Below are 25,136 nucleotides of genomic sequence, written 5' to 3'. Positions count from 1 at the left end.
GTATTAAAACCAAAAAACTACGCACGACCGAACTCTAAAATACTACTGCATCGGGTAGGATAGTCCCTGAGATATAAAAAACATAAAAAATGGTCTCTAGCGGGATCGAACCGCTGATCCCCGCGTTATTAGCACGGTGCCTTAACCAACTGGGCCAAGAGACCTGTTATTAGTTATTTTATGAAAGTAAGTTGATTTACTAGCGATATTATTGAAAACCCTCATGCAGATCTCTAAATGAAAAGGCAGTTCTGATTTATCCTTATTATTTTATATTTTATTTAATAATCATTGTAAAAAAGCAAATTTAATCAATGATTAGCTGGTTTAATTGACAATAATGGTTATTTTGATTTAACAATAATGACTTTATAAAATCTTTTTTTTGTCTCGAGGCCACCGTAAATAAACGATGGCTGGCCGCAGCGCATCGTGCGGCGGATAGAGAAACTTATGTAAAGTGGACGGAAACGTCCTGGATGCTATTATTACCTTCGTTATTGTTCTTGTTGATGTTATTATTAGACATGGTAAGCTTGCAAGAGAATAAGTTCTTGTCTATATCCTCGAAGTATCGTAATAAGTCGATATTTCTTTCTATGTAATGTATATAAAAAAACAGACAATGAAATACGTCTAGAATGCAGTACTGGATGGGAAGCTAATTTGGTAGGATAATTTTTCTTTAGCTGGAAATTGAGGTGTTCAGATAGCTGAAAAAGCCATAACAGTCTAATGCTGCCTCAGAAGCGGCCACATATTTTGCTTCAGTGGATGAGATGTATATGGACCGAATCCGTCTGGAAGACCAAGTGATAGGACCATTCGCGTAGAAGGTAACGTACCCCTATCAAGTAGGGTATGTGCCAGGAGGAAGCTTGTGAAGTATCGAGAAAATAGTCAGTTGATGTGATGAATCATGAGAATTACGGATTCCATGATATCTTGTACGATGTATATACGAAAGCACACATTGGACAGCTTTGAGATGTACCTGATGCGGACCTTTGAGAAAACGAGAAAAAAAGAGACCGGATGGGTTGCCCGACCGAGCTCTGATATTCTGTGATAGAGGTGGCGGAAGAAGAAGAAGTATCGAAATGATTGGGGGAACTGTCGAGTTTTTTTTAATATTTAATTATCTTATTTATTTATAGTACATGACTTGATCTTATTTAATCCAGTTCATAGGTAGCGCTCTCCCCACCGCCCTACGAATACTTCCCCTCAACTACAAGCTGCCAGGCAACATATGCGCTCGTGTATACGTTAACATTAGCAGTGGCGCAAGCTGCACTTGGGTTACTGCCAAAGCAGTCGTCGTCTGCTAGTGCACCATACCAGGAATAAGTTGTCCGTTTCTTGCACGCTAGCGTTTTCTTCGCTAGTATAGCGTAGGTCTTGCTGTCCCCTTTCGAACAGTCGTGATGGGGCCAGACAGTGTAATCCAGCGTATATAATGAGCTTGGGTTTTCTGCTCGGAATGAAGCGAACGAATTCTTATTGTTATCCTGACACATGTCAGTCGTATCGATGAACATTTCGTAACTTCCTCACGCAGCGTCGTCAGCCATATACGCATAGTAGTAAGTGCTAGTCCTGCGTTGAAGGTAAGGGCTATCTACTGCTGTCCCTCCCAGGTCTGACTCGACTATGTAACTGGCCCTGGTAAGACCAGTTATTTGCGTTCGATCCGCTACCAGCTCTGCGAGAGTCCCGATAAAAGTAACGTCATCGTCGAATTGACTACCGCTATGTATAGATACTTGCACGCCGAAACCATAAATCGTGCTACAGGCGCTTACATTTCGAACATAGCTGGTGTTAAAGACCTCGTAGATGCCCGGGAGAAAAACCAGGATACCGTCCTGCTCCTTCCCGATTTGAGTGGCATTGGGGTATCCGTTTACTTGAACACATCTAAGGATGTTGAGGGCATCCGTCGCAGTAGACTTATCACGTGGGAGGGGTACGTCAGGGTATTGGGCTCGACTTTGCTGATTGACTCCAGCAGCGGTCTGTGTGGCTTGAATCGTACTGGCCAATGCCGGGACCATGCTGATGATAAGTAACAATAGAGTAAGATCGTTGTATGTGAAAAACATAGGTATACAGACGCTTTTAGTCTTGAAAAGCTTGTTGGGATGTTGTACGGTAACCAAAAGGCTTTTCTTTTTCCTGCTTTGGTTTTTTTATTTTATTAATTTACTTTAATTTTCGTTTGTCCTGAAAGTTCCGTTCTTATTTCATCCTTCATATAATAATTTGATTAGAACCGATTCCATTAAGAATCGATTACTCATGAGTGTTGATAAAACTGTCTCGTATAGTCCCTCAAAGTCTCGTCTGAGTCAGACTAATTAAATCCGTAGTACCGGACTTCTGCTCAACGTTTGTCCTTGATTACAAACAGTAGTTCAAATATTCATCCGAGATATTCTCTATAAATGAGGTTTAGCATTAGCTAGCGTATTTGGCGACATGTGCTTTCACCCTCTATAAGAAATAGAAAAGTTATCACGTTCCTCCTAGTTTTTTGTGTAAATCACAAAGCATATTGCCCAATTTGGGATTCTGACTTATCTCGTTAGTTGTACTTCATGAGTATACGTTTAGGAAGGAACAAGAGTAAAGTTAAACGCTACAGCAATTTTTTTCCGAAACTTGATTTAAATGTTATTTTAAAATACAATGAAAAAATATACAAAATTTAAATATACTTGATAAAACTTTATCATTTTTTAGACTTCTTCTTCTTCTTTTCTTCACCATCATCTTCAGCCTTTCTCTTTTTCTCCTTCTTTTCTTTCTTATCCTTCTTATCCTTCTTTTCCTTCTTCTCCTTCTTTTCCTTCTTTTCTTCTTTCTTCTCTTCCTTCTTTTCTTCAGTCTTTGGTTCAACTTCCTTGATTAATGGACTTTCATCTTTAGTAGCAACTGGAGCAGCAGTTTCAGCGTTGTCCAATGGAACGTAGCTCTTCTTCCAGTCTTCTGGGGTATTTTCGTTGACACGACCAAACTTGTCTAATTTACCATCAGCCTTCATTTGTTTCTTCTTTTGAGCAACTGGACCAAGACCCCATCTTCTTGGATATAAATCTCTTTCCATGATACATCTCTTAACTCTGGCGACAACACCGTGATCACAGGTAGCTAAGTCAACAGTTGACATTTGTGCAATGGCAACAGCGATGGCTTCACCCTTTGTTGTGATTAAAACAACTTCATCATATAATTCAATACCTTCTTCGTAACGTAATAAACCTGGAATCATTAATTTGGCACCGTAACAGACGGCGTTAACAGCGGAATCCTTGACCACTATTCTCTTGTAACCAACTAGTAAAGTTTCTAATGGTTGAACGATCTTTCTTAAGTATGATTCATCTCTGGTGTTGTCATAAACCCATTGAGCATCCATAACATCGTGTAATGTAACCATGTTATCATTTTCAGATAAAGCACCAGATCTCACACGACGTAATTCTTGCATGTGACCACCAACACCTAATAACATACCTAAATGAACACAAAGGGTACGCATATAAGTACCAGCTTCACAAGATGCCCAGAAAACACCTAAACCTCTCTTGTTGTCGAATTCAATTAAGTTGGAATCGTAAATGGTACGAACACGAAGTTGACGCTTAACGGCAGAGATTAATGGTGGTCTTTGGAAAAGAGCACCTGTTAAATTTTCTAAAGATCTACCCAAATCTTTTTCGTCCTTTAAAGCTTCATGTAATCTAACGATACAAACATACTCTTTACCAGCACCTTGTTGGGATTTGACTAATCTGGTAGCTCTGTCGACACAGACAATCAAACAACCAGTAACTTTTGGATCTAAAGTACCAGAGTGACCAGTCTTTTCACAACGTAAGATTCTTTTGATCCAGGCAACAACTTCGTGAGAAGATGGGTTAGATGGTTTATCTAAATTTATAACACCGGAACTGATGTAAGATTTTAAATCTCTCTTTAATGGCGATGCGCCCGCTGGGATTGGAGTGTAATGACCACTTCTAACTAAAAGTTTATCATAGTCCTTCAATAATAAAGGCCATTCAGATGTGTTAGCAGATGCACCAGCATCTTCTGGCTTAATAACAAATTCTTGAGCCATGATTTGATACACTCTTATCTGTTAGTTACTGAGTCTCTTCTACTATTGAAAATTTTTTTCTTATTATGTTTTCAAAGCTCATCGAAAAGAAAAAATTTCATTGCGAAGTGAAAATTTTCAACCCTCCCGTCGGGTAACGAAGATGCGCATCCCAGCCCTCGAAGGTGACAGTTTTTACTAAAATGACCCTCGTTACGAGAGAGTCGTAATCTAACCTCAAACTAAACATTTAGTCTGGCTTGGGTTGAGCATACTATGGATTGATACAGGGTGTAAATATAGACCGTATTTTTTTTATGGCTGCTAGCTTTATCTTTACGAGAGGATTACAATATTTTACGCTGAGCCTAGTATGGTGGCCTGTTCTCAGCTTCAACTTATGTTTCGAATATTGGGAATTATGACTTCTTCCAGACCCCTATTATTAGTGCTCACACCTAACTAATAGTGCGTTTTCGGACTTAGTGTTCTTTTTTTGGATCTAGTTAGGAACGACTGCTCAAGTAGTACCTTTATCCTCCAATGGGCTAAACTCGTTTTCGACTGGAGTTGCCTGGCACATGTATAGTAACATGTATTGACCCTTTCGATACGTCTTACTGTAGTCCGATGTGCTTTTTGCTTCAAATGAACGGTATATACGAAGTAAAAACGATGCAACCATTTTGTACTTTTACCAATTTTAGGAAATCACATTCTCTTGTAGCGTGCTTGAGACCTGAGCTCCCAAGGTTACCAGAGGTTATACAGATCTTTAAGATCAATGGCTGCCTCATTACGCGTACCTTTTGCGTCTGAGTGCCCTTTTAAAGCAAGTCGATGCACGGATCGTTTAGTATGGAAGTTGTTGAGTCTTTATCTCTAAAGTAAAGTAGTAGCGTCCCCCTGAATTATTAACTAATTACAACCTCAAACGCTATTTTTGACATTACATAAAGGTAAACCAAAACATGAAACATTGATGTCGTTTATGGCCTCGGGTATACGTAGAGCTGTATTGAAGGTGCAACGAGAACATCAACAAAATCGCTATGTACCAATGTGTAAGTTCTTCATCCTTTTAGCCTAATGGCTCTTTAGCTCGTTGATAGAACCAATGGTTTTTTTATTACCAACGTTAACTACTCGTAATTTATCCAGGCTGTTAGAACGAACAAAACTGAACATCCAACTTTTGTCTAAGAGGCTAAGCTAAACAGAGTTAACATAACTCGTTTGAACCAGTAGCACACGTAAGGCCTCTGGTTATTGGAAGAAAAACATATATAAAGGCCATTGATGATTGCAATTTTGAACAATTCTCTTTTACGTTCCAAAAATCAACATCGAACATCGATAACAAACAACTACTCAATCCAAATCAACAAAAAAAAAAATGAACCCAAAATTTGCTTCTTTAATTGCTTTAGGCTCTGCCATTTCCGTTGCTTCTGCTACTACTTTATATGAAGTTGCCGAAGTTGAAGGTTTATTAGAAGACGTCAGCAACAATTTGAGTGATTACGTGAGCTTAATCACAAGTGGTAAGCTTTCTTTCACTGACTTACCAACTGGTGTTTTGGAAATTGCTCTTGCCTATATGGAAGGCGAAAACTGGAGCACCTACTTAACTGACGTTGACTGGTCTGCTGTCAACTCCATGTTGACCGAATTGAGCTGGTACTCTACTAGACTTGAACCTGAAATTGCTTCTATCTATTCTGAAGAACTTGCAACCGCTACAAGTACTTTATTATAAGGTGATGAAGGCTTCAAAAGCACAAATTTTTCTTTCTGATAATTAATTATATATAATGCCTGTCGCAACATATAGAATATTATAAAAAACATTTTTTTTTTAAACACAATCCATCAACCAACCTTGCCTTATAGCCCAAAATCCATACCATGAATAGAGTACTTCAATTTGAGCATATTTTTGCTCGCTACTGACATTATGTTATGAACAAATATGTACCTGATGAACAATTTTAAAGTACAAACAAGCTCCTGAAAAAAGAAAAAAAAAGATTTCCAAAATCTATATTAAAAAGACTTCATTTCCTCAATTAGTCTCTTTTCTACAGCTTCTATGAATTCCTCTGTTGTTACGTAATCTGATCTTTCTGTTTTATTCATTATAAGTGCCAAATCTTTTGTCATTATATTATCATCTTGGACCGTTTCAACAACTAATTCCTCCAGAAGTTCGCCAAATCTGCGTACTTCAGGGGTGTCATCTACTTTACCTCTATGAATTATACCACGGGTCCATGCAAATATGGAGGCTATTGAATTTGTTGAAGTTTCTTTACCTTGTTGATGTTGGCGATAATGTCTCGTCACAGTTCCATGAGCAGCTTCACTCTCAAAAGTTTTGCCATCAGCTGCAATCAATGTCGACGTCATTAAGCCCAAAGAACCAAAACCCTGTGCCACTATATCTGATTGCACGTCTCCATCATAATTTTTCATGGCAATAATGAAACCACCCTTTGATTTCAGCATCTGTGCAACCATATCATCAATTAACCTATGTTCATACCAAATTCCTAATTCTTCAAACGTCTCTTTATACTCATTTTCATAGACAGTCTTAAATATATCTTTGAATTGACCATCATATTGTTTCAAGATCGTATTTTTTGTCGTAGAATATAATGGCAACTTACGCTCAATAGCCATGGTAAAAGATGCTCTAGCAAAACTTTCAATTGATTCTCTTGTATTATACATAACCATGGCAATACCTCCACCTTTGGGGTACTCGAAGACTGGAATCTCGAAACCATTTTTCTCAGATTCAAACGTTAATTTCAAGATACCGTCACTAGGAATAATAACGTCAGTGGCACGGTATTGATCGCCATATGCGTGTCTTCCAATAACTATAGTTTTTTCCCAGTGAGGTATCACACGTGGTATCTTAGGAATAATTATTGGTTCTCTAAATACAGTGCCTCCAAGGACATTTCTTATTGTACCATTTGGAGACTTCCACATTTCCTTTAAACCGAATTCCTTTACACGGTCTTCATCTGGAGTGATGGTTGCACATTTAACAGCAACACCATACTTTAACGTCGCCTCAGCCGAATCTAAGGTGACCTGATCATCGGTCAAGTCACGGTTTTGGATAGATAAATCGTAATATTTTAAATCAACATCAAGAAATGGGACTATCAATTTACTTTTGATGAGATGCCAAATGATTCTCGTTTGCTCATCACCGTCCATCTCCACAATGGGATTCTTTACTTTGATTTTATGCATTGTCACTTGAAAAATTCCTTTCACGACAGTAAAGGGAAGAGGAAATAACGTAATTTTTAAAGACAGCAAACCAAGCCATATATATACTACAAAAATGTCCAACAATTCATGAATATTCACAATATAATACCAGTTGCAGATCGGATGAATATTCTCAACCAAAATCTTGTATAAAGTAACCTGCTGCGATTAACGCAAGTATCTAATAATACATAAAGCGGAATAGTGGAAAAGCTTGTTAACGTGACACGCCACGAATCCGTCGAGAAGGAGGAATTAGAAGTACGGGTGGATAACACTTGTAGTTATCACTTGAAATGGCTATGACCGTTGTGGAGAAGAAGCTGCATTTGTTGTAATCATGCTTAGTTACTATTAAAATACTACATATAAAAACTATAAACGTTGGGAAAGGAAGAGAAAACAAAAAATAATGGCTTATTGTTTAAAGTGTCTTTAACTTAAAAATAACCGTTCTTGTATTTTTGTGGTATATTCGCAAGTTTAATTCTGGATTCTAATTCATCGTCAGTGATTACGGTTCCTCTGGATGCACCTCTTTGAATTTTCTCTTCATGTTTCACTTCATGTTCGTGGTGCAATAATTCATGCTCTATATCTTCCTTATGAACAATTTTGACATCGGGGTCCTTATCTTTATGATACTTGTTCCAATGATGAATTTCGTATTCGATTTCAAAATCGCTGTGGTGGCCCACACCAACACCTAAATCAGGAAATTTGCTACCCCTAGTGGCAAAATCTATATATTCAGATTTCCAGATTTTGGAATCATCGTCAACATCCAGTAATTGCATTATGAAATCAACGACACGATTAGCCAATAATTCATCGATCATCTCACTATCGTCGTGTGTACCCATACCGTCCCCGGCACCAATTACTTCGTCCCTATTTAGACCGTACAATGACAAAATATCGTTTCTATCCATGTAACCTTTCTTATTCAAATCATGTAGGGAGAAGAAAAGGTCTGGAGTGTACGAGTCCAGTTGATGTTCATGCTTCATATGCCATTCTTCCCACGTCATATCTTGAGGCGGCCTTTCCATTTCTTGATTTATATGTTCATTCTGAATACTCAATGACGACGCAACTTGAGAAAGCACCAAAGAGGAGAGCAAATTCAGAGACAGCTTCATTCTTACTCACTTAGTTCAACGGTCTTCTTAGTTGAACAAGTTTCCTTATACAATTCAAAGCTTCTCTCTAATTTTAGATCAACTATTTTTTTCAAATAAAAATCGTCATTCTAAACGATTATCCACATTAGGATTGAATTACTCAATAAATTCGTAACTAACAAGCTAACTAAACAAGTGCTTAACGAGCTCTTCAATTTCAATAACCAGTTAGATGGCTAACGAATTATACAAAACATTTTTATAGAGATCTTTTTTGTAATTAAAGAGTAAATACATACATTTATCAAGTTTATAGTAATATTATAAATATACAGTTAAGAAGAATAGCAACAAAGGACAATGAAAAACTAATTTTCTATAACAATTTAAAAGTCTTCGTCATCAGAAGAAACGTAAGCATCACCTAATTCCTTCTTCTTCTTCATTCTTTCCTTCTTCTTCTTTCTTAATTCCGCAGAAGATAACTTCTTCTTCTTCTTACCACCGGAAATCTTGTTACCCATGGCATCGAATTTGTCTTCTTCATCTTCCTTCTTTTCGATTCTTGGACCAGAACCTTGACCAGTGACCCAATTGTGACCAGATGGAGTCATCATACCGTTGTTAACGGCCCAGACTTCTTCAGTTAAATCCTTGGTGAATTCAGCAGAGTGAGTAATGATAACAACACCACCTTCGAAAGCCTTTAAGGCTTTAGATAAAGCACCTAGAGAATCTCTATCCAAATAGTTGGTTGGTTCATCTAAGACGATTAAATGAGGCCTTTGCCATGTACAAGCAGCTAGAACTAACTTAACCTTTTGACCACCAGATAAACCTCTGATTCTAGAGTGAGAGACGATTTCAGCGTCTAAACCTAACATAGCACAATGTTCTTCAATTTCCTTTCTGGTTAATGGACGGAATTGACCAGAAGCTAAAGCTTCCTTCATATCAACTTCAGCAACCATCTTGGAGTGAGATTCGACTAATTCACCTCTTGGTAACCAAGCGTTGTCAACAGACATCATTGGGACCCATCTTTCTGATTTCATACCAATGTTTTCACCTAATAAGAAAGAACATTCGTATTCATAGGTGTTCTTGAACTTACGTCTAGCGTGAATACCGGCAATTCTTCTTGGAGTACCTTCAATCTTGAAGATCTTGTTCATAGCTTCAGCATCATTTTCGTTAATTTGTCTGTTAGCTCTGTCCATGGTTTCTCTATCTTCACCAGTTTGGAATCTCCATTGGATATATTCAGATGGAGTCTTATCTAGATGACTTTCAATATGAGCGAAAGCGTGTTGCTTAATGTAAGCAATTCTACAGTTTTCGTGAGTGTAAACTTCACCAGTGGTTGGTAATAATTCACCAGTTAAGACATTGATTAAAGTAGACTTACCAGCACCATTTGGACCAATAACAGCAATTCTTGAAGATAAAGAACATTGGAAGTTAATGTCTTTGATTTGTGGTTTGTCAGTACCTGGGTATTGGAAGGTCATGTTGGAAACCTTAACAATAGCCTTTTGCTTGGTCTTAACACCTTCTAAGTAACCTGGTTCTGGGAATCTGAATTCTAAGTCGGAGGCACCTAATTCGTAGTAAGATTTAGCAGTTGGACATTGCTTAACGAATTCAGTTAAGTTACCCTTGTACTTTCTTAATTTCAAACCTTCGTAATGGATAATGTATTGACAAACTCTGTCTAAGAAACCGGAGTCGTGAGAAACAGTAATGGAAGTAATACCACAAGTGTTTAAGTAGTCGACTAACCAAGCGACGTTGACGGTATCTAAATGGTTAGTTGGTTCATCTAATAATAAGATATCAGCGTTCTTTAAGACGGCTCTAGCTAAAGCTAACTTCATCTTCCAACCACCAGATAAGGAGGCAATTGGCTTAGCGATCATTTCATCGTCGAAACCGAATTCGTGCAACTTGTCAATAATTTCTTCTTTAGTACCGACATCACCTTCGAAGACGAAGTCAACAACAGAGGTGTCAGCTTTAGTACCATCGATATCGTGTTCGACGTAGACGGTTCTACATTCATCTTGAGTTGGGAAACCTTCAACTTGACCGTTAGCAATAGCTCTCATTAAAGTAGATTTACCAGCACCGTTTGGACCACAAAGACCATATCTTCTACCTCTCTTTAATCTTAATTGAGTCTTGTTTAATAAGATCTTAGCACCGTAAGCTAAAGAGAATTCACAGTTACATAAATCTTCACCTTCGTCTTCTTCATCATCGAAATCTGGACCAACTGGAATGTTGTCAACAGCTCTCTTTCTGAAGTCATCTAAGATTTCCTTAGCGACTCTTTCGTGTAAGAAGATGGTCATGTATGGAGTGACGTGAGTGAACCAGGTACCTTGGTCAATGATTCTTTCGTCAATTAAGTCAGCACCCATGGCAGCAGCGTATTCAACAGCTAACTTGAATCTTGGAGCAATGTCTTGACCCTTTAATAATTCATTTAAGACACCTAAAGTGGTGGAGACATCACCAGCGTGGGAAACTTCTGGTAATTTGTCATCTTCACCGACGTTACCAACTCTTCTTAAAGTCTTTAAACCTCTTAAAGTAACTTCTCTAGCTTCTGGATCAGCAATGGTGGCGAAGTTGTTCTTTAAACCTGGTAATAATTTACCTAAGAAAGGAGCGACAACTTGTGGGTCTTCGACTAACTTACACATATTGTCAATAATAACAGCAGCTTTACGCTTGATGGAAGTTTCTCTTTCTTGTAAACCTCTGGCCAATAATGGAACCATGATGGATAAAGTGGCTGGAGTAACTTCAGAAACGAAAGTGGTAGCACCTAATAAGTGGACGGTTTCAGAAACTTGGGATGGATCAGCAATACAGGAGATCAATTCTGGGATAAATCTTTCAATATCCTTGTTGTCGACAGTTTCAGTAGCCTTGGTGATGGTAGCAGTAGCAGCAACCTTAACTTCCTTCTTGGTATCCCACATAGCTTCGGAAAGAACTGGAATTAATTCAGGCATTCTTAAAGCAACTTGGGTCTTAGCAGCATCGACTAATTCGGAAATAGCAGCTAAGATAGCGACCTTTTCTTGCCATTTATTAGTTTCAGCTAAAGAGGTAGTTAAATGTGGTAATAAGGACTTGATAGCAACTGGGTTGATAGCCTTGACAATGGCAATTAAAGCCTTGGAAGCAATGGCTTGAGTTTCAGCGTTCTTGTCAGCAGTCTTGGCACAGACTTCTGGGATCATCTCAACAACGTATGGTTCGACTGATGGAGACAAGTTGTTTTCACTGGCAATGTGAGCAACGGTTTGTAAAGCATTGGCAGCGGTTTTCTTGTCCTTAACAGCATTCTTCAATTCCTTGAAGAAGTGTTCTGGGATATCATGTTCGATGATGTTACCGTTTAAGAAGCTGGAGACTTCAGCAGCAACTTCATCTCTAGATTCGGCAGTGGCGACAGATAACTTTTGGAAAAGTTCTTCTAGGACCTTCATAGATTCTTGAGAATCAGACATGTTGTTCGACTGTAATTAAATAGGAGAACAAGAATGAAACAACGAAAGAAACTAACAGAAAATACAAAACTTTCTTCAAATATACAATATATATAGATTTTGAATCTTCGATGAGTGAAAAATTTTCGTTTTCTTTCTTTTCTTTTCGTGGAAAAACGTTCTTCCCTCAGAAAAGAACGCAGCAACCTCGAGAGATGCTCATCGGGCTCCGTTGTTTTCTGGGCGCATGATTTCTTTTTTATTTGCGTCGCTCGAGAAAATTTTTCTTTTTATTTTTCTTTTGCTGGAAAAATTTTTCGCTTTTTTTGCTTTTGGAAAAGAAAAGAGTTGACAGAGTTGACAGAGTTAGATTGGTTGACGGCAGCTAGATGGATGCCTATGGTAGTGGCGGGATGTGTGAGGGATATGACGGAGTTTTGATTATTTAGTTATATGTTGTTTTATTTCGATTTTTTTCTGTATTTTAGGTTAGTTTTTTTTTTTTGCAAAAAGAAATTCACTCACTTGTTCGCTAACAATTCTTGCTTGTGCTTTCTTCTCTTCACAATTGTGGAGGAATTGAGTCGCAGCTGGAACATCCTATCGTCAAGACCTGTCGTTGCTGTGAAACCTAAAAGTTCGGAGTCTTCATTTAGCGATGTCAACAGATTCCTTTTCTTTTCTTGCTCTATTCTCTGTACTGCATTACTGATATCAAAGGCATCTCTCATCGCCACAGCGGCTGGAGAGTATAAGAGTGATGTATCCACATGTGGCGGCATTCTTGCATGCGCCCTGCTTTTTTTTCTTTGCACCTGTTGTGCCACTTTTTCACAATCAAACGAATTCAACCAAGGATCTTGTAAAAATTGCTCAATGTCATATCTCCTATGAGGATCAACTTCTAGCAATTTTCTCACACATCTTTTAGCGCCGTCACTAATCTCGTCCCACCATGGTTTCAAAAAAGTATATTGTCCCTTACTTATCTTTTCGGTCAGGACATCAATTTTATCATCAAAAAATGGTGGGAATCCACAAAGCATGGTATAGAGAACACAACCGACGCCCCACATGTCCACTTTCATCGAGTAATTCTCATCCTTTACGACTTCTGGCGCCGTATACCCGACCGTACCACACGGTGTCATAGTGTTGGTTTGAAATATTTGTTTGGAAAGACCAAAATCTGCAAGTTTTACAATCCCAATACTACCTCCACCCACATGTGGGATGAAAACACCTTCATCGACTTTAGTGTTTGGATCATCACTCTTCCGCAACTTCGGCGTTTCATTCGGTTGATACGCTATCGGATTGAACAATAGATTTTCCGGTTTAATATCCCTATGCACTACGCCCATAGAATGTAGATGTCTAATTGCCAACCCCAATTGTCTTATCACATGTCGACATAAATCTTCACTGAAATAAGTATATTTAACGATTTCGTTAAAAATTTCCCCACCATCTAACAATTCTTGAACAATATAATAATTTGATCTTGTTTCTTTGAATTCAATAAATTGCACTATATTCTCACAATTGGACGAGATTAACTTGTGTATACTGACCTCTTTCAAAACTTGCTGTCTCGTGGTGGTCTTCCCAACATTACTATCCTCTTTCTGTTCCTTTTCATGCAAATTATCCTTGTTTATTATCTTCACTGCCACATGCTTATGATTCTTCGCAATCGTGGTGTTCAAAGGAACGGCTTTGTACACTTTGGAGAATGCTCCTTCTCCAACCTTACACAATAACTTGTAATCATTCAATTCAAACTGTTCTTTAAAACGAGGCACCATCTCTTTGATTACCTCTTCCTGTCTGATTTCGTCGACTTCTTTCACACTCACAGTTTCCATATCCTTCTTGCTGAATAAAGCCTTGATTTTATTCATCAGCCACTCCTATATATATATACGCCTTCAACCGATAAAGGATACACAGCAAAGCTGTCTTTTCAATGGATTGTCTGATCAATTAACAATGAACCACTTCTTTGTAAGAAAAAAAAAAAATTCTCGGGGGGATATACGTCTTCCACTTAATAATAATGGCACCAAAATAATCGTCAACGCCACTCACTGCCAGTAAGTACTTTCAAGGAGGTTCAACTATCGGAATTTCTACTGTCCAAGATTTATCCATCAGAGGTTCCCTTTGCATTACAAATGACAGCTTGGAGTTTTCCTCTCGATCTTATATTATTAGGAAAAATTGATGGGAGGGTAACACAGAGCTCTCCGGTGTTTATAATTTTTAAAAATAGCCGTTAGTGAAATTTCAGAGTAGTGATGAGATGAGATAATTGCTAAGTAGAGAAAAAGGTTTTAACAAGAGAGGGCAGGCAATGGCTGAGATCACTGTGCAGCTGGATGAGGTACCAGGGGGTGTTGGGAGTGTCCTGGATAGGCGGTTTGGCGACACGGTCCCATTGGAAGCTGATCTTTTTTTGAACTTGTCAAAATTCAAACACCATCATTTAGTTTCTATTAAATTTATCACCCCAATGCGTTGTCATGCAAGTGGTACACAACATGTCATGTTACGTTATGATAGCGGTTCAGGGGAACTCCGTATTGGTTCGGATCATTCTTTCCATATCCCCACAATTGATCAAAACGAATTACTACTAAAATGCTTACATTTTATAAACCTGGGATCGTTACGAACTGAATTAGAAGAAAAGTTAGAGACATTTAAAATAGAAAGCAAGAAAAAGAGGAAGACTGTCTTCTATAACAAGATCACAAAACAACTCCGATCTGTTAATAAGAGTTTGAAGGATGTACACTGTCATGGGCCTTTTTTACACAGTAATTCCAATCAGGTTACCGTAAATTTAGATTTATATCTTCTTTACAAGCCAAATTCATTCAACAAGTTTGATGTTGAGACAAATTCATTGCTGGATCTTCTCTACTCAAGGTCATTCAGTCAAAATGACTCCGAAATTACAACTTCTTTCATTCAAAGATACTTCATTAATCAAACTGTCCACTACACAAAACAAATATTACCTAGGCCATCTTTTGAGGATATAATAGAAAATTTAAGATTGCGACTGTTACCCTTCCAAATGGATAGTATACAATGGATGCTGGATAAAGAAGGTTACAACAATCAGTACATTCCACCAAAGACAAATCCAACACCGCACGAGTTAAACAATTTCTTAAATAGTAAGATATGTTTTGGTTATGAAATTGTAAAAAATGACTACTTATTTTGGAACAAATTTACAAATTTTATATTAGACTATAAGGAAGCTATGCAACTCTACGAAAATTATGACCATAGTCAACCAAAGGCAAAGGGACTCCTATCTGAAGAAATGGGTCTTGGCAAGACAATTGAAATACTGACTCTCATAATGCTAAACAAAAGGAAATTGACTGAATCACAGACTTTTCTAACGCATGATAATAAAACTATTCATAGAACCAAAACTACATTAATCATATGTCCAAATCCACTTTTACAACAGTGGATCAATGAAATAAACGAACATACTAACCCTGGCACCATAAAAATCTTTCACTATCTGGGTTATAACGATATAATTCTTAAATTTAAAACGAACAATATAGAAGATATCGTCAAAAAGCTTTCTACTTACGATGTGATTATTACTACCTACAATATTATAAATCTAGAGATACATTATGCACAATATAATGCAAATTTGAGATCAAGAAGAAACCAGTATACGCAACCCAAATACAATTATTCTTCTCCCTTATCATTGATGGAATTTTTCAGAATTATATTGGATGAAGTTCAAATGTTGAAGTCTGATAACACACAGGCTGCTAAATGTACTAGTTTACTTTATAGAGTCCATACTTGGGGCGTGTCAGGAACACCAATACAAAACATTCGTGATTTTCAAACAATTCTTTCTTATTTGAAAATATCTCCATTTTGTGAAAATAGTGACATCGTGACAAATGTAGATAAAAACATTGGAAGAGAAAATACTGTTCTCAGTAATGGAATACAATTTTCCATTAATGATGTTATGGAAATTTTTATTCGTTATGATATTTGTATAAGGCATTCTAAATCAGACGTTGTGTCTCAAATTCATATCCCTAAACAGACAAATTATTTGATACCATTGGAATTCAACCCCATTGAGTGGGATAACTATTTGAACCTGTGGAATGATTTCATACTAGCGTCAGGCTACGGTCCAAGGGGTGAAAACAAACCAAACCTGTCGACAAACCAGTTAAATCAATGGTTGACGCAATTGAGATATCTGTGCTGTCATGCTATTATACCCGAAAACCTTATGTCGAACACTTTTTCGCACGGTAAAAGTAAAAAGCTCGAAGCCTTCAATCAAGTAAATGAGATGGTCCACAATATTAATGACATTTTGAAAATAATGACCGCCGAGACGATCGAATCCTTGAATTCTTTGTACAGAGAAAATTATCAGCTTAAGATAAGAACTGCACAGGTCGAAATGGAGTTGAATAATGATCCTTTAAAAGCAATACCCACCTTGAAGAGTGTTACAGAAAATATAATAAATGACCTCAAGATCAAATTTAACATTGAAGACATTTTTACTATAGACTTTGATGAAATTGATAATGACAAGGTGAAAATAAGATCTTACTTAGATTTGTTGAATCAATGCTTTTTTTTCATAGGCACTTCATATTATTTTATGGGTTCCAAAAAATTAGAGATGGTTGATGATGAAAATACCAAGATCAAATTAATGAATGAAAAAGAAGATGATAAGAAGGAAGTGAAAGAGGAAAAAAAGTATACAGACTATTATTCCAGCGAAGAACTTTTGGCTATAGAGAAAAATCAATTACTCGAACAAGAAAATTATGAAATTGCTGAACGTTTAAGGAAACAGATTTTGTTAGAGAGAGTTCAAAAAGTGGAAGAAACTATCTTAGAAATTCAAGCATTTTTCAATGATACCAATAAAACAACCGATAAAGCGTTAAGACTGCAAATTATTGGTTTTAATTTTAAGGATAATTTTGCTTCGAACATGTTAATCTCAAATATTTTTAAAGCACTAAGTTCAATGTTACTAGCGTTCAATAAACAGGCAATGCAATTTAATTCTTTAATTGAACAATTGATCGAGTTACTGTATAAGCCAATAAGTAGGGAATATGATGATGATAATGAGGAAGATAAAGCTATGGAATATTCAACATCCATCGACGATCAAGATAAAATTTTTGCAATCTTCCACTGTCTTGAAGAGCTTTTAAAAAATAGAGACTTGGTTATAAATTCAGATGAAGATGATATTAAGCTAAACACTAAAAATTCTGTTCAAGTTGATGCAACTTTTTCTCAATATCACTTAGATTTGCTCAAAAATTTGGAAATTATTGGAAAGGGTACCTCTTTGAAATCTATATTTAGTGATTTGAAAAATTCTAAAATTGTAAGATCATCATTAACTAGTGGTGCTAATAGAGATGGCGCTGATTTTGAAGATTATTTATTATCCTATGAGGAAGAAATTGGAAGGATAAACAAAGAAGACAAGAATGTCAGAGAATCTATTAAAAAGTTAAATCTTATTTATAATTCAAAAATTGAATATTATAGTCACTTACAAAGGATTTCGGATTCTTTGATATCGATTATTCAACTAGAACCAAACGTCAAGAATTCCATCCTCAGATCTATAAAAGATGATAAACAATACAAAGAAAATCTTACAAAGATCAGTCAAATTGAATCAAGAATTAAATATCTGAAAAATTTAAGCAAGATACAGGATCTAATTGAACAGAATAAATCTTTCAACTGTCCAATTTGCTTAAATACTATTTATATGGGTTCAATAATTAAATGTGGCCATTTCTTTTGCAAACATTGTATTTTTAGCTGGCTAAAAAATAAATCTGTTTGCCCAATCTGTAAAAAGACAACTAACAAGAATGAACTTTATCATTTCAAATTCAAGAATAAGGAGGAGGAAGTGAATAAACCAGTTGGGGAAAGGGTTCTTGGATCGAAAATTGATGGTATCTCTCCTTCTTTGCCTAGCAATGATAAAGTCACAGTTAAACAAACAAAAGAAGATGCTGACGAAGAGGAGGATGAGGAAATCTTCAATGAAAAGTTTGTGAAATTTCCTCAAATAAATGAAGTGGCGCAATTAACAATAAAGGAAAGTTTTGGTGCTAAGATTGATTTTGTAATTAAATTGATATTATTTTTAAAGTTGAAGAGTCAATCTGAAGAGAGGGATCCACCACAGATTTTAATATATTCACAAAATTTTGAATTTTTGAAAATCATTACAAAGATTTTGACACTTAACCACATTTCACATTTGTCATGTTTTTCTAATACTAAGTCCATCAGTTCAACTATAGAGAAATTCAAAAGGAACAATACCATTACATGTCTCTTAATGAATGTAAAAACACTGGGTGCGGGATTAAATTTGCTTAATGCTAAACATATATTTCTTTTGGATCCAATAATTAACCATAATGATGAATTGCAAGCAATGAGTAGAAATAATAGAATTGGACAAATGGAAGAAACTTATGTTTGGAATTTTATGATAAAGGAATCTGTTGAAGAAAATATATTCAAATATAAGTGTATCCTGGAAAATAATAAGAGGCAAAAGGAGAAATTTTCGAATGAAAATGATGAATTAGAAGAAGAGTTTGAGATTAATGAGAATGCGACTGAATTTATTGGAGATAGACATTTATGGAATTGTTTCTTTCAAAAACAATAGTATAAATTGTAATGTTATTTTTCTTTATAAACTTTATATATATCAACTTAGAACTCTATCTAAATTATCATTATTTTCAATTGAATCCATCATACTAACGTTGGTAAGAATGTCTTTTTTACTCGTTTCAGCTATTGACCCATCACACATTATCATCTCATTCAAGATATCATATGCTTTGGAAAAATTGAAAATGATATCTAATTCACAAACGTTACCAAAATAGGTGTCCATTGTTTCAACATATCTATGAATAATTTCTAGGGTTAAAAGCTCGTTGTCAATATCACTACTTATACCGCATATGAAATACAAACTTGCATATCTTCTGTAGACTACTTTATGATCACTGTAATCTATAATATTACACATTTTTGGTTTACGAGACAACACCAACGAGGTCAAATCACTCATTATTTTGTTTTTAGCCTTGGAACTTAAAGGTGCATACCATTTCATTAATCTTACTTTTCCTTGTCTGGAAACCAGCAACATGTATTTCAAATGTGACATTCCGTGATATATGTTTGGGGACACTCTTGGTTGAACTGAGGGGTCTCTTCGTTTCTCTAGCCGTTGTATCTATTGAAAGTAGTGAAGTTTTGAATTCATCGGGTTCTTTTTTTCCTGGACCTCTCTTATACTAAAGGACGATGAAAATTATATACAAATACATACACTTACATATACTATTCATCAGCTGGCTCGGTTGGTGGGACCCATGGAGCAGGCTTGAAGTACTCTTGATCAGCACGAACGTCGTTGGTGAATTTCTCCCTGTTGTCGGTGAATTCCAAGAGATATTCTAACTCCAAATCGTGACATTGTCTACCTAGAATAACTAGAGAGTGTAATGGTTCACCAGCGTCATATTCGGAGAGTTCCTTGATGGTACCAACTTTGAAAGATTGTGAGCCTGAACCAAGTCTGCTGATGGCCACGGCAGGTGTATCTGGAGTGTAGGCCTTGGTGCCTCTATTTTCTTCAACTTCTAGTAATTGTTCACAACATTGGGAGATTGACATGTAGCGTGGTGGTTCGTAGATCAATCTGCCACGAGCCATGTTCTCGATACTTTGTTCCTTGACTTTGATATCCAAGAGAACTAAGGTGTGGAGGCCAATCTTTCTGTTTTCCCAAATCTTGTCATACCAAGAATCAGGCCTCCAATTGTCGGTGAAAAACACCATTGAGACAGTTTGACCAAAATTGTACAATTGTAGACCACATGAACCAGCGGCATTCATCACAGAAGCGTTGTGGATGATCTCGACCGGGATATTTGAATGCTTGGCTCTTAATACCAAATCTGTATGTGTAGTAGCACCAAATGGATCGCCAACGACTAAGAATGCAACATCCTCGTTTTCTGCATTGTGAAGGATCTTATCAGACCCTGTCTCTACCATTTCTCTGTCAGCCAATATGATTTCTTTACCATAGTATTCTTCCAACTCTTCCTGAGAAGCGGCCATAAGAATACTCGTGTAATGTTCCAAATACACTCTAGAACATTTTCTAACTGCTTCAAGACCACGAACAGTGATGTCTGACTTGTATGAAAGACCTAACCCGACTAAATACAACATAGCTGCCTTGCTAAATGGGCTGGAAACTGCTTTAAAATCGTCATCGAGCCCATTGAATTTTTTTTTCTGCCAGGGCCTATATTAAATTTTTCACCACCTGGAAAATGGCTGTGGAAACCTGCCAAATGGACGGCCTAACTAGAGAAGCCTTCGATAAATTGGGGTGTCTCAGATGCCTCTGTATAATGATATAATCATGCCAATACCAGACGACGGAAGCTTCAGTAAGACAGGTTGCTTTGTCTGTGCTATCTGAATTTCACATCACGTGAAAAATATCACTGCTTTCTTCTATGAGCCATCAAGAAAAACCAATCTTGAGGATTTTTATTGGCAATCCTTGAAGAGTTGAAAAGGACAAATTGGGCAAAGAAACGAGCAGGATGTCTGGTGAAGAAGATCTTGAGACGCAGCCATTACTGCCACATGATGAGAGGGTGGATACGAGGGAGATTCCTACTGAGCAGAATGGGAGACCTTATTATAAGATTGTTAGTGCGGTGATTACTCTGCTGATGCTTCTTATATCTGTAATCAAGCTACATAACAGCGCTCCGTCTATGGAGGAGCTGCAAAACGATATAATGACCATGTCAGATGTGACTGTCAACAACGTGCATGTTGATGGGTGGAAAAGCGGCAAGGATAGCGGGTTGAATTATGATGGCGGCAAATTTCTGCAATTGACCACATCGGTAGATTTGACACTGAATTACGACTTACTGTCAAAAGAGAGAAGTAAGTGGTACCATTTTATGGGCGAAGAAGTCGCTCGTTCTCTCTGTTTCAAAGCTAATAATGTCACCTTGTACAACACGGATCCGGTACAAGACGATATTTATCGTCTGGGGAGTTTGGTCATCAATAAACCTTTCTGTATTGACCTAAGCAACGGCACACAGAACCGGCTGGAGGTAGTCGCCCTTGTAGAACCCAACATGAAGAATGTGGTACGTATTGTGAGAAAACTTTGGGGAAAAAAATACGATCAAGTTAATCTGTGGTCTGTTTCGGATATATCAATCTTAAAAGATTTGAAGATTGGTAATTTACAAATTGGAAGCTTCCGCAACTTAAAAATTGATTTAAATGAATTTTTTCGATTTGAACAACTTAGCAATTTTTTAGGTGAAACTTTTACTGAAATTGAAAATCAATTCACGGTGAAAGAAGTACAAATGCAAGATCTAGATAAGGGGTTTGGCATTGATGTCACAAGTGAGCAAATTGATTTCAGTTTTTTACCTATATGGGACTGGATTGAATTACCAAAAAACACGCTGATACCTTCACTTAGTTGGAAACCAAAACTTGCCAATTGTTTGAATGATTACACCATAGAGATTCCTTCATTAAATTGTTCCAGTGAAAATTTTCAGTTTTCTAAAATGATTCAACCAAAAGTAGCCGGCAACTTGGTTGGTCCATTACCGGATGAATTATTATCTCATGTATGTTGGTCTGATGAAGAGAATACAGTGACACCATTAACCAAATTATTAAATTCTTTATTTAATGAAACTGAAAGATTGACTTTTCAAATGAAAGGTGAAGCTATTGAAAGCACTAAATACCATCAGTCATTAATTCCAAGTGATTTACTCAATTCTGCATTAGACGAATTGTCATATTTTACTATTGCACCAAATGTCTCGTTCAATATATCTACTTTATTGCGGGAATTTAATATAAATGATTTGAGATTGAAATGGCTAAATGGCTACCAAAGATTACAGTTGCTCGGAACCATCCAAGGAATTCTTGATTTATCTTTTTACAAAACCACTGAAGAACGATTCTATGTGAATAATATAAAAGGTGAATTAGAACTTTTTCATCGTGATAACAAATTTTTAGAGATTCCAATGAAAGTTTGGACCAATTCCACATCTAGAATGTTTCTGGATGCAGAAACAAATAATACCATGATGGAGTTAATATTTGATATTAACGATAGTAATTTAAAAGTCATAGACAAGTTGGAGTTAAGTAGAACTTTCAATGAAATTCTCTTTTATGGCGAAACCAAAGTTACATTTGATAGCACATTAGACATCGTAATAGATAGTCTATTAGGTGAGATCGTAATCACAGGCTTGAAGACTAGTGGTAGTACGGTAGTTCATTGAATTTGCTCCATTTTTTTATCTATATATATTCTTTCTAGTCTAATACAAATATAAAACATATTCTTAATACTATGCGTTTTGACCTAAATTTGAGTACTCAAACTCCGAAAGGTCTATATATATAACATAAAACTTTTTCTAGGTTGAAGAAAACAAGTCCTGGAAAATGAATGCTCATGAGAAACATGTTAAAGGAATGGTAGTGAACTTATTTCCTAGAATACTTTTTCGTACCTATGCAAAACACCATCCTACACGATCGTCAGTTTTTAGAACTAATACAAGGAAACTTTTGATTGCAGGATCTACGGTAACTTTTACCATAATTTTGTATAATACAAATGAGAAATTCCACGACTCGATACGGCATGCTTCTCTGACTACAAAGAGGGTTAGTGTCGTTGGGCAGGCTACGCTGAGATGTATATATCATTATAAGAAGGTTTTAAACAAAAAATTCAAGGATCAAGATTTGCGAACTATTGAGTTAAATAAGACTCATAAACGGTGTGCTTTAATTACGTTACATGCATTAGAAAGAAATGGTGGCGTCTTTATTAAATTGGGCCAACATATTGGTGCCATGTCTTATATGCTACCCAAACAATGGACCGAAACGATGACTCCATTGCAGGATAAATGCCCCGAATCTAAATTTGAGGATATAAACCAAATGTTCATTGATGATTTAGGTGTTGGAATAAATCAACTTTTCTCTCAATTTAACAAAGTGCCTATAGGTGTTGCATCATTGGCACAGGTTTATACGGGAGAAATGCGTAACAGTGGTGAGAAAGTTGCAATTAAATGTCAGCATCCAGAATTGAAAGAGTTTGTACCTTTAGATGTATGGTTGACCAAGACAGTTTTCAGTCTGTTAAATGTTGTATTCCCTGAATATCCATTGAAGTGGTTGAGTGATGAACTGCAATCTTCCATTTATAACGAATTGGATTTTAGACAGGAAGCCAAGAATGCAAAAAGAACGTCTGAATATTTTAAAGATTTTACGAAATTGACAGCATTGAGAATACCTCGCGTGATTAGATCTGACAGTAGAATTCTTATTATGGAGTACATTGGTGGTAAAAGATTAGATGATTTGAATTATATGGATTCTCATGGTATATCCAGATCAGAAGTATCGTCATGTTTATCTCATATTTTCAATAACATGATCTTTACACCTGGTGTAGGATTGCATTGTGATCCGCATGGTGGTAATTTAGCCATTCGTAGATGTGAAAAGACAAAAGAGAGGCCTTATAATTTTGAAATTATATTGTATGATCATGGATTATATAGGTATCCTGAAACGCAAATGAGAAGAGACTATGCGAAATTTTGGCTGGCATTATTGGATCAAGATGAAGTTAGTATGAGGAAATATGCTAAGAAATTTGCCAAGATAACAGATAAACAATTTCCATTGTTTGCAGCGGCAGTGACAGGGCGTAGTATTGATATTGCATTGCATTATGATATTTCCAAGCGAAGAGGACAAGACGAAGTGAGGACGATGACTATGGGATTATTGGAAGGAACATTTCTGAGTGACATAATGAACATATTGAGTAGAATTCCTCGAATTGTTCTATTAATTTTGAAGACCAATGATCTAACGAGATTTCTTGACGAAACGTTGGATAATCCATTGGGACCAGAGAGAACTTTTCTGATAATGACTCAGTACTGTGCTAAAACAGTTTACGACGAAAAATGTGAAATAAATGATAGTCAATGCACAGGACTTACATGGGTGTGGCATAAATGTGTCAATTGGATAAATTTCCAAAGACGTAAAGACCAATTGTACCTGTACGATTTCATACTGTGGTGGAGATCATTTGTTTTTGGGTTGTTTAGATACATTTGACCAAATCGAAAATCAAATAAGATGGCTAATGATACATGTAAATAAGGAAATCGTTATATAGCTAGGATGATATTTAATATAATTTTTATCTCTATCCTTTTGGCATAGTTGTTGAAATTACAGTGGATTTAGATAATTTTAAATCAGCAACGGTGCTGTTTTGACTCATGGACTGTAGAGAAAGGGTGTTTGCGTTAGTGGAGACTTTAATCGGCTTGCATTTCCTCTTAGGTATGAGATGCTGATTTTCTGTGGATTGCAAATGATCGAATTTCTGTTTCAAGTCATGAATTTCATGATTCAATAGTATATTTGATTCTAATAATTTGTCATTTTCTAATTTTAGAATTTCATTCTTGTTTGACAGGAAATTTTTGTCATTTTCGAGATCGTCTACTCTAATTTCCATATCAACGACTTTTTGAGACAGAGTGCTATTAGAAGCAATGGTCTCTTGTAACTCTTGGGTCAAATTATCGACCATAGATTCCATTTCCATTTCGTACTTCCTACTGATATCATTGAGTTCCTCCAGACGCGACTCCAGCGACCGTATCACGTCAAGAGCCGTCTCCAGGCTAGTTATACCTTCATTTGAACCCATGCTACCACCTCATCCCAACTGTCAACCACTACCAAGACCGTCCTAAGAAGGTCTAATAAACCGTTATGCTCGAATACGTCTGAAGTGACTGTGATCTCGAGGAAGAGTCACATGATCAAGAAATAGTAATAGTAATGAAAATCAACAGCTCTGTA

At 36.5% G+C, this 25,136-nt stretch overlaps 13 protein-coding genes and 1 non-coding gene across 14 annotated transcripts; 4 read left to right on the top strand and 10 right to left on the bottom strand.

The window, feature by feature from the left end:
• Positions 1–90: 90 nt before the first annotated feature.
• Positions 91–164, bottom strand: KAFR0Itrna1I. Its single transcript has one exon. It is a non-coding gene; the product is annotated as a tRNA-Ile (tRNA).
• A 1,389-nt stretch (positions 165–1,553) lies between these two features.
• Positions 1,554–2,105, bottom strand: KAFR0I02160 (uncharacterized protein; the record flags this gene model as incomplete). Its single annotated transcript, XM_003959082.1, has 1 exon — positions 1,554–2,105. The coding sequence occupies one exon, from the start codon at positions 2,103–2,105 to the stop codon at positions 1,554–1,556; it is 552 nt and encodes a 183-aa protein (XP_003959131.1).
• Positions 2,106–2,734: 629 nt separating this feature from the next.
• Positions 2,735–4,126, bottom strand: CBF5 (pseudouridine synthase CBF5; the record flags this gene model as incomplete). Its single annotated transcript, XM_003959081.1, has 1 exon — positions 2,735–4,126. One exon carries the CDS (start codon positions 4,124–4,126, stop codon positions 2,735–2,737), a length of 1,392 nt encoding a protein of 463 aa, XP_003959130.1.
• Positions 4,127–5,501: 1,375 nt separating this feature from the next.
• Positions 5,502–5,864, top strand: KAFR0I02140 (SRP1/TIP1 family protein; the record flags this gene model as incomplete). The annotated part of the gene is made up of 1 exon (XM_003959080.1): positions 5,502–5,864. The coding sequence occupies one exon, from the start codon at positions 5,502–5,504 to the stop codon at positions 5,862–5,864; it is 363 nt and encodes a 120-aa protein (XP_003959129.1).
• A 287-nt stretch (positions 5,865–6,151) lies between these two features.
• IDP2 (isocitrate dehydrogenase (NADP(+)) IDP2) lies at positions 6,152–7,378 on the bottom strand (the record flags this gene model as incomplete). The annotated part of the gene is made up of 1 exon (XM_003959079.1): positions 6,152–7,378. The coding sequence occupies one exon, from the start codon at positions 7,376–7,378 to the stop codon at positions 6,152–6,154; it is 1,227 nt and encodes a 408-aa protein (XP_003959128.1).
• Positions 7,379–7,839: 461 nt separating this feature from the next.
• On the bottom strand, positions 7,840–8,541 carry SSP120 (nucleobindin SSP120; the record flags this gene model as incomplete). Its single annotated transcript, XM_003959078.1, has 1 exon — positions 7,840–8,541. The coding sequence occupies one exon, from the start codon at positions 8,539–8,541 to the stop codon at positions 7,840–7,842; it is 702 nt and encodes a 233-aa protein (XP_003959127.1).
• Positions 8,542–8,909: 368 nt separating this feature from the next.
• YEF3 (translation elongation factor EF-3) lies at positions 8,910–12,047 on the bottom strand (the record flags this gene model as incomplete). The annotated part of the gene is made up of 1 exon (XM_003959077.1): positions 8,910–12,047. One exon carries the CDS (start codon positions 12,045–12,047, stop codon positions 8,910–8,912), a length of 3,138 nt encoding a protein of 1,045 aa, XP_003959126.1.
• Positions 12,048–12,547: 500 nt separating this feature from the next.
• On the bottom strand, positions 12,548–13,930 carry RCK2 (serine/threonine protein kinase RCK2; the record flags this gene model as incomplete). Its single annotated transcript, XM_003959076.1, has 1 exon — positions 12,548–13,930. One exon carries the CDS (start codon positions 13,928–13,930, stop codon positions 12,548–12,550), a length of 1,383 nt encoding a protein of 460 aa, XP_003959125.1.
• Positions 13,931–14,382: 452 nt separating this feature from the next.
• On the top strand, positions 14,383–18,783 carry IRC20 (E3 ubiquitin-protein ligase IRC20; the record flags this gene model as incomplete). The annotated part of the gene is made up of 1 exon (XM_003959075.1): positions 14,383–18,783. One exon carries the CDS (start codon positions 14,383–14,385, stop codon positions 18,781–18,783), a length of 4,401 nt encoding a protein of 1,466 aa, XP_003959124.1.
• A 42-nt stretch (positions 18,784–18,825) lies between these two features.
• Positions 18,826–19,296, bottom strand: APS1 (Aps1p; the record flags this gene model as incomplete). Its single annotated transcript, XM_003959074.1, has 1 exon — positions 18,826–19,296. The coding sequence occupies one exon, from the start codon at positions 19,294–19,296 to the stop codon at positions 18,826–18,828; it is 471 nt and encodes a 156-aa protein (XP_003959123.1).
• A 176-nt stretch (positions 19,297–19,472) lies between these two features.
• DPH5 (diphthine synthase) lies at positions 19,473–20,372 on the bottom strand (the record flags this gene model as incomplete). The annotated part of the gene is made up of 1 exon (XM_003959073.1): positions 19,473–20,372. One exon carries the CDS (start codon positions 20,370–20,372, stop codon positions 19,473–19,475), a length of 900 nt encoding a protein of 299 aa, XP_003959122.1.
• A 383-nt stretch (positions 20,373–20,755) lies between these two features.
• TAG1 (Tag1p) lies at positions 20,756–22,501 on the top strand (the record flags this gene model as incomplete). The annotated part of the gene is made up of 1 exon (XM_003959072.1): positions 20,756–22,501. The coding sequence occupies one exon, from the start codon at positions 20,756–20,758 to the stop codon at positions 22,499–22,501; it is 1,746 nt and encodes a 581-aa protein (XP_003959121.1).
• A 166-nt stretch (positions 22,502–22,667) lies between these two features.
• CQD2 (Cqd2p) lies at positions 22,668–24,377 on the top strand (the record flags this gene model as incomplete). Its single annotated transcript, XM_003959071.1, has 1 exon — positions 22,668–24,377. One exon carries the CDS (start codon positions 22,668–22,670, stop codon positions 24,375–24,377), a length of 1,710 nt encoding a protein of 569 aa, XP_003959120.1.
• A 91-nt stretch (positions 24,378–24,468) lies between these two features.
• Positions 24,469–24,981, bottom strand: NDL1 (Ndl1p; the record flags this gene model as incomplete). Its single annotated transcript, XM_003959070.1, has 1 exon — positions 24,469–24,981. The coding sequence occupies one exon, from the start codon at positions 24,979–24,981 to the stop codon at positions 24,469–24,471; it is 513 nt and encodes a 170-aa protein (XP_003959119.1).
• Positions 24,982–25,136: the final 155 nt, after the last annotated feature.

Source organism: Kazachstania africana, chromosome 9 (assembly GCF_000304475.1).
Source record: "Kazachstania africana CBS 2517 chromosome 9, complete genome".
Lineage (NCBI taxonomy): Eukaryota > Fungi > Ascomycota > Saccharomycetes > Saccharomycetales > Saccharomycetaceae > Kazachstania > Kazachstania africana.
Note: the sequence above shows the minus strand (reverse complement) of the source record. Positions and strands in the feature narration are given on the sequence as shown.